The sequence below is a fragment of the Scylla paramamosain genome, chromosome 37 (assembly GCF_035594125.1).
Source record: "Scylla paramamosain isolate STU-SP2022 chromosome 37, ASM3559412v1, whole genome shotgun sequence".
NCBI classification, from domain to species: domain Eukaryota; kingdom Metazoa; phylum Arthropoda; class Malacostraca; order Decapoda; family Portunidae; genus Scylla; species Scylla paramamosain.
The window spans coordinates 15,566,298-15,575,148 of record NC_087187.1 but is presented as its reverse complement, the minus strand read 5'-3'; the positions used below and the strand labels follow the sequence as shown (position 1 = coordinate 15,575,148).

The following is an 8,851-nucleotide window of genomic DNA, read 5'->3' as shown; positions in this document are numbered from 1 at the left end:
GGCGCTGCCCTGCACAAGCCTCCCACCTGGCGCGGTGAGCAAGGCTCGGAGCGGAGCGTTTCCCAGCACCAGTCCCCCTCCTGGTGTGGTGAGCAAGGCTCAGGGCTGGGCGCTGCTCTGCACGAGCCCCCCGCCTGGCACTGTGAACAAGGTTCGGGGAGGGGCGCTGCCTTGCACGAGCCCCCCACCAGGTGCGGGCAACGATGCTCTTGCCGGCGCGGGCACGGCTCCCGGCGTGAGCACCACGAGGCCTCACCTGGAGGACATGCCTCGGCGAGCAGGAAGCGAAGCACTTATGGCAGGATGCGACAATGCCCCTCCTGCCGCCCCTGCCACTGAGGCACAGGTGCCGTCAGGCTTCCTCCAGGGAGGCGTGGTACCACTGAGGGCCAAGGGAAAGTCCACGGGGAAGTGTCACCCCAGCGTCAAGGGGCCCTCCCCCGTGGTGCTGTGGGCGTGGGCGGTGCTACTGCTGGTGGCGTGGCTCGCATCCCTGGAGGACAAGGCGGCGGCCTTGATGCAGGCTGTCCTGCAGACCGTGGTGTGCTTGGCGTGGATCCTGCCCACGGCCTGCAGGATGTGTACGAAGCACTGGCAGCGCCTGCGTCAGAAGAAGGAGGCCCAGGAAGGCGACATTGACTTCCTGGACCACCGCATCCCCTTCCTGAGGGAGGAGGAGATGTGCGCTCTGGACGCCGGCTCCTTCCTGGGGCGCGGCGGCAACGGTTGCGTGCGGCGCCTGCTGTACGGGGGCGTGCACGCCGTCAGGAAGGAGTTCGTGCACGAGGACGTACTGCTGCCGATGATGCGGGAGGCGCGGCTCATGCTGGAGCTGCGCGGGGCTGGTGGGGTGCCGCGCCCCCTGGCCCTGGGCTTCGGCCCCCCCACCATCATCCAGGAGTTTGTCGGCGAGCCCTTCGACAAATTCCTGCGGCAGTGCTCCGTGCAGGGCGTGCTGCGCTCCCTAGGCCTGCTGTGCCGCCGCCTGGGGGAGGTGCACGCCAAGGGCGTGGTGCACAACGACCTCAAGACTGACAACATCACAGTCTCGGGCGGCGTGCACCGCCCCGTGCTGCACGTCATCGACCTCGGGTGGGCGTGCCGCGCGGGGCGTGTCGCCGGGGACTTCACCCTGGAGATGGGCGAGGGTTTCTCCCCAAGGGAAGGGTTCGCCAATGAGTGCCCCTGGATGGCGCCAGAGGTGAGGGCGCGGCGGCCCGTGTTCCCCTCGGGGGACGTGTTCAGCCTGGGCTTTCTGCTGCAGGGCCTCGCAGAGGACTGCGTCCAGCCCTGGCTGGCGGTGCCTCTGTGGTGGCTGGGACAGTGCTGCACCCGCGAGGACCCGAGCTGCCGCCCCTCCCTCCACGAGGTGGCGCTGGCCATCGCGGCACTGCCGGAGGAGCTGCTTCAGTGCCAGCTCCAGGAGGCTTTCCACCTGGTGGTGCGGCAGTGAAGTACAGTGCCGCAGGACACTCACTGCCTCACTGCCTTTTGTGGAGCAGGCTTCCCTCCCCATGCCATGCCCATCTAGGAAGACACTTAGCATGTCCTCTAAGGCACACACCATGAGTGTTCCGCCATACCCCTCAAGGCACACACCTGGTGTGTTTTACCAGGCATACACAGGCGTTGTCCCGCCCGGCACACACCAGGTGTGTCTCGTCAGGTACCCCCAGGCACACACTGGGCGTATCCTGGCAGGCACATACGAGGCATGTCCCGCCAGGCCCCGCCAGGTACACACTGAACGTGTCCCACCAAGTCCCGCCAGGCAAACACCGGGCGTGTCCCAGTCAGGCATACAACGGGCGTATCCTGACAGGCACACACCGGAGTGTCAGGCCAGGCCCCGCCAGACACACACACCTAGCGTGTCCTGCCAACCACACACCGGGCGTATCCCGCCCGGGATATTATATAATAATAATAATAATAATAATAATAATAATAATAATAATAATAATAATAATGATAATAATAATGATAATAATAATGATAATAATAATAATGATAATAATAATAACAATAGTAATAATAATAATAATAATAATAATAATAATAATAATAATAATAATAATAATAATAATAATAATAATGATAAAAATATTTTATTATTATTTTTTTTATGTAGGAAGGACTTTATTATTGGTACTACTGCTACAACTACTACTAATATTAATATAATAATAATAATAATATTGATAATAATAATAATAAATAATAATAATAATAATAATAATAATAATAATAATAACAATAATAATAATAATAATAATAATAATAATAATAAATAAATAAATAAATAAATAAATAAATATATATATATATATATATATATATATATATATATATATATATATATATATATATATATATATATATATATATATATATATATATATATATATATATATATATATATATATATATATATATATATATATATATATATATATATATATATATATATATATATATATATATATATATATATATATATATATATATATATATATATATATATATATATATATATATATATATATATATATATATATATATATATATAATTATAATTATTATTATCATCATTATCATTATCATCATTATCATTATCAATATCATTATCATTATTATTATTATTATTATTATTATTATCATTATTATTATCATTATTATTATTATTATCATCATTATTATTATAATAATTATTATTATTATTATCATTTTATTATTATTATTATATCTACTATTATTATTATTATTATTATTGTTATTATCATTATATTATTGTTGTTGATGTTGTTGTTGTTATAAAAATATTGTTAATAATAATAATAATAATAATGATAATAATAATAATAATAATAATAATAATAATAATAATAATAATAGTAATAATGAATGAGATACTTCTTTTGTTCCTTCTCTCTGTCCTTCCTCTCAAGAAACCTGCGCGCCTTGCCTTTGAGGTCCGCCAGGAGACCCTTCTGGTATCCCAGCTTGGTGAAGGCGTCAGTTATGTACCGCACTTCCTCCTCTAGGTAAGCGTCACTGCACACACGGTAAGCTCGTAGAAAAAACCCTTTCACTACGCCCCTTTTTGTCCGTGTGTCATGCACACTGAGGAAGTGGATGTAATCGTCTTTGTTGGTTTTCTGTACACTGAAGGAGACAGTATTGCCTGTTTTCACCACGAGGACATCGAGAAAAGGAATCTGCCCATTCATTTCTTCCTCCACAGTGAACTGTATCTTGTGGTGAATACAGTTCAGTCTCTCCTTCAGCCTGTCGATATTCGTTCTCACATCAGTGACCACTAGAACATCATCCACGTATCTGAACCAATGTGTTAACTTACTTATTATGCGTGAGTAATAATCACTCTCTAGCATCTCCATGAAAAGAGAAGCCATCACGGCACTTAATGGGGACCCATAGCAAGCCCTTCGTGTTGCCTATACTCTGAGTTATTAAAGGAAACCGATCCAAATCTGACGCACAATTCCACCAACTTCATGTAATCTGGCTTGCACACTGGTAGGCGAACGTCACTTATATTCTCCAGCACTTTCTCCACTGCACGTCAGGCGCCATCCACCGGAACGTTAATGAAAAGAGACGTCACGTCAAAGCTCACCATCTTTTTCCTGGACATGTTAACACTTTTTAACCTCTCGATGAGGTCACTAGAGTTTCTTAAGTGTGTGTCACTGATGCTTCCTAGGGCTGATGACAAAGGCTTCGCGAGAAGCTTTGCCTGTTTGTGAGGGGCGCTATCCACGCCGGAGGTGATGAGGGGGGTAGCGGAAAACTTGGTTTGTGGGTCTTCGGCAGGCCCCTCATCCTGGGAGCGTCTGGGTTTTCCTCCAACAGAGGCAGAAGATTCCTGCCCCTCTCCGTCTTGTTGAGGATTCTTCTTACGACGGTGGTGAACATCCTGCCCTCTTCCGCTGCCTTTCCGGTGCTCTGTGCGTGGTATGTATCCTGGTCGGCGAGCAGGTCCTCCATTTTCTTCACATAGTCGTGCCTGTTCATGATTACAACTCCTCCCCCTTTGTCGGCAGTGGTGACGACTATATCGTTGTTGTTCCGTAGTTCCTTAAGGGCCCTTAAATATCTTCTAGGTAGTGTTGGTACGTTACTCCTGGCCGCTGTTGAACAACACACCACAACACCCTGCTTGAAAACACTCATTGTATCGTTATCATTCCAGTGGCTGTTCCTACCAACGTAATCTACCGGATCCTTGGTGCTCACACCAGAGTTAAACTTGAAGCCCAGTAAGAGTCTCTCCATCTGCACAGCTGAAAGTGTGTATGAGGAGAGATTCTCGATGATCTCAGGGCCACCAACGCCCACTGAACCTTCACAGAAGCTTCTGTTTCGAAGCTTTGAAAGTCATACTCACAAGCGTTTATAGCTTCCAGTACTGATTTCACAATCCAAAGCCCAGATACACCTAAAAGAGCGCACACACACACACACACACACACACACACACGCAAAAAAAAAAAAAAAAAAAAAAGTACACCCTCTATACTAATTTCACGTATTGTGGGTGGAACTTTCTTGGGTGGAAATTTACATGAGTGAAATTTTCTTGGGTGGAATTTTCATGAAATTATTATTATTATTATTATTATTATTATTATTATTATTATTATTATTATTATTATTATTATTATCATTATTATTATGTTGCATACATGCCACATTATCATACAGAGTAACAGGTGTCACTCACTGCCCATTTCGAGACAGTGCCTGAGTTTATATTCTTTTTCTTTTTCACTTTCTTGCTTAAGACGTAATTGTTTTCTCCTCTCATTTTTTTTCTTTTTTTTTATTTTCTTACACAGGAATTATACAATTAATAATTCTTTATTTCCCTTCTGATTCAATCTTTTTGCATGGGACACACTATATATATATATATATATATATATATATATATATATATATATATATATATATATATATATATATATATATATATATATATATATATATATATATATATATATATATATATATATTATAAAGTGTGTCCCATGCAGGAAGATGAAATGAGAAAGGAAATAAATAAATCTTAATTGTGTAATTGGTTTGTAATGCGTACATTGGCTCCTGCCCTGCACGTTTGAGGCCGCGTCATGTCCCAGGGTGTTGTTGAAAGGCTGGGAAAAAGCAGAGCGTTTATTACTCTTCTAATAATAATTATTATTCATTCATTTATTTTTCTAGGATGAGAGATCATCTTTAAAGTTCTCACATATATATATAGTTTTTTTATTATTATTATTTTATTAATTCTTAAATTTCAATGCAGATTTTTATTGTTTTCATATTTTTTTTTATTATTTTTTTTTAAAGTTTCAATATAGCTTTTTTTAATTTCTATTTTTTTTTCATTATTTTTATTGACTAAAATTTCACTGCATTTTTTATATTTTTTTTCTTTCCTAATTATTTTCATTATTTTTAATTTTCAATAAAGTTACTTATTATTTTCTTGCCTTTTTTATTTTTATTATTTTTTTTTTTAAGTTTCAATGCAGTTTTTATTTACTTTTATTTTTTTCATTATTAAAAAAAATAGAATGCAGTTTTCTATTTTTAATTTTTATTATTATTATTTTTTTTTTAATTAATTTCAAACTATGATGCATTTTTTATTACTATTTTAATTTTTATTTCGTCATTGTTTGTTGGATGAGGTGTTTTTGGGAAGAGATGTTTGCACATTACCATTCAGTGCACCATTCCTCATTCTTTACTCATTTCCACACACAATGTTTGAATTTATATACTATTTTTCTCTCTCAGTTTCAAAGATGATATATTAATTTTCACGTTGTAAGCCATTTTTATTTCTTATTTTATAAAATTAATTTTCTAGTTTCAATGCAAATTTTTCTTTTTCTTTTTATATTTTTTCATTAATTTTCAAGTTCCAGTGCATTTATCTTTTACTATTTATCTTTTACTATTTTGTATGAATTTTTGTTTCATTTTTTTATTTTTTCACTTTCATTATCCTTCATTAATATTTAATTTTACAATGCAGTTTTTACTTTTTTTTTTTTCATTACTTATCTATTTATTTATTTATTTATTTATTTATTTATTCATTTATTTATTTTGTATATACGTGGCAATATTCAACAACCTTTTTTCAAGAATAAACATCTCCAGTGAGTCAGTCTGATCCCTCACGTTGGATTGCACATCAAGTTCATCAAGTTCAGGGGTGACTTTGAAGGGGTGAGGATAGGGGGCGTGCTTCTCAGTCCTCCGGTACTTCAGGAAGGAAGGCGCCCACGACAACTATCACCCCAACCACCATCAGCGTCACCTTCAACAGTTTTGTGGTCACCCGCCTCACCACGCCCACGTCTGGACTGGCGGCGTGGGCGGGGGCTGCAGGTCTCCCTTCACCCTCCCTGTCTGTCTTCTGGCTTTCCTGTCCTTTCTCGCAGGTGTTGCTTGCCTCTTTGTCTTCCTCTTCAGCATTGCTTGGGATCATCCCTTTATTATCTTCTCCTTTCAGTTCTTTATTGGAGTCCTGCATCTCACCTTCTCCCACTTCTTTCGTCTCTCCTCTACGTTCCTCTCCGTTCAACACAAACAGTTCCTCCTCCCACTTTGCTTCCTCTTCCTCCGATTCCTGCAGCTATTCAGGCACGAGCGGCGTCTCACCGTCGCTTATCAAAGGCTCGTCATCTACAACCAGAATCATATCTCTGTCTTCTATATTTTCCTTCTTTATCCTTACCAACCCCCTGAAACCCTCGTGCTGGGATGAAAAACCGCCTTGCGTCCAGATGCGGAACACAAACTCCCTCTTGTTAACAACATCCTCCCTCACCTGCTCGGAGAACCACAACATGGGTATGAAGCTACGAGTGGGACCACCACCCCACTCATCTTTCCAGGTGACGGTGACACGCATCCACAAGTCTCCCTTGTGCCTGATGAACTGATTCAGCAACATTGAGGCCGGCGCAGACGTCCACCGCTGAGGGCCTGGCGAGTTCCTTTGCCTTTCCCTCTCAATCCAATCAGTTTTCTTTTCCTTGTACGTCCTCAGGATCTGATCAAAGCGGAAGGTGATCAGCTCCCTGTGGCGATACGCTACGCCAAACACGTGACTCATTACTTCGATCTTCAACTTCCGCGGCAGGAACTTCTCGTCCATGCAGTACACGCGACACACGCCCCTCGCCTTCCGCCGCAGCAGGACACGTGCCAGTGACTTCAACATGGGGAACGGCGACTCGGCTGTGGAGGACGGTGACTCGACTGAAGATGATGAAGACTTGACTGTAGAAGACCATGACTTGGCTATTGAAGACAATGATTCCACTGAAGATGATGACTTGGCTGTGGAATATGACGACTTGGCTGTAGAAGACGATGACTTGGCTGAAGAAAACGATGACTCAGCTGTAGATGATGATGACATGGCTGAAGATGATGACAAGGATGTAGAAGATGACGACTTGGCTGAAGATGATGATGATTTGGGAGTGGCCGAAGATGATGATGACTTGACTGAAGAAGATGATGACCTGACTGAAGATGATGATGATTTGGGAGTGGCTGAAGATGATGATGACTTGACTGAAGAAGATGACGACTTGGCTGAAGATGATGATGACTTGACTGAAGAAGATGACGACTTGGCTGAAGATGATGATGACTTGACTGAAGAAGATGACGACTTGGCTGAAGATGATGATGACTTGACTGAAGAAGATGACGACTTGGCTGAAGATGATGATTTGGGAGTGGCTGAAGATGATGACGACTTGGCTGAAGATGATGATGATTTGGGAGTGGCTGAAGATGATGATGACTTGACTGAAGAAGATGACGACTTGGCTGAAGATGATGATTTGGGAGTGGCTGAAGATGATGACGACTTGGCTGAAGATGATGATGATTTGGGAGTGGCTGAAGATGATGACTTGACTGAAGATGATGACGACTTGGCTGAAGATGATGATGATGATTTGGGAGTGGCTGAAGATCATGATGACTTGACTGAAGAAGATGATGACTTGGTTGAAGATGATGATGATTTGGGAGTGGCTGAAGATGATGATGATTTGGGAGTGGCTGAAGATGATGATGACTTGACTGAAGAAGATGACGACTTGGCTGAAGATAAGGCTTTGTTAATTGAATTATAAGATAAAACTAAAAATAGGTAATTTTTTTTTTAAAGTAAGTATGAAGAGTACAAATAAAAGGATGTTGATTTCGGCTTGTGCATTTTATCTGGGAATGTTGAAAAATATCAGATATCACTGACACGTCCTGTATATGAAAGTAATCAGTGAAATAAAAAAAAAAATAAGAACAGCACCGCTGGCGGACGTACGACGTACTTATCTTGATCATGATTCTTCAGTTAAAGAAAGCGCCGCGCGCCGTTAGGAAGGAGTGTAAAGTGTAAACAGTAGCCTCTCAGTTCTGCCGATACAAAGGCCTGACTCAGAAGAAATACTGGGTCAACCTGTACCATCAAGATCAAGCTGGAGCCTGGAAGCTACAAGTATGCCGAATTTTACGTGTGCCGTAGCAGACTGCACATCAGACTAGAGAAAAGGGAAGAGAAAGACAGACCAAGTAACTGAAGATGTCAAACGATTTGTGAGATTTCCAAGTGCAAAAAAGGAACCTAAAAGGAGGAAGATGTGGGAGGAGAGGTGCAGGCGTGCAGGTGGATGGAAGGCAGCACAGAGTCACGCTGTATGCTCCTTACACTTTTTGGACTGGAACAATGGACCATCACCTGAACATTCAGACCCAACTTTATTCGCTTATAATGGGTGGGGAAGAA

At 42.1% G+C, this 8,851-nt stretch overlaps 1 protein-coding gene across 1 annotated transcript; it reads left to right on the top strand.

The window, feature by feature from the left end:
* The first annotated feature begins 7,265 nt into the window (after positions 1 to 7,265).
* On the top strand, positions 7,266 to 8,645 carry LOC135091553 (coiled-coil domain-containing protein 1-like). Its single transcript, XM_063989295.1, has 2 exons — positions 7,266 to 7,532; positions 8,538 to 8,645. The coding sequence occupies exons 1-2, from the start codon at positions 7,266 to 7,268 to the stop codon at positions 8,643 to 8,645; spliced, it is 375 nt and encodes a 124-aa protein (XP_063845365.1).
* The last annotated feature ends 206 nt before the right edge of the window (positions 8,646 to 8,851 follow it).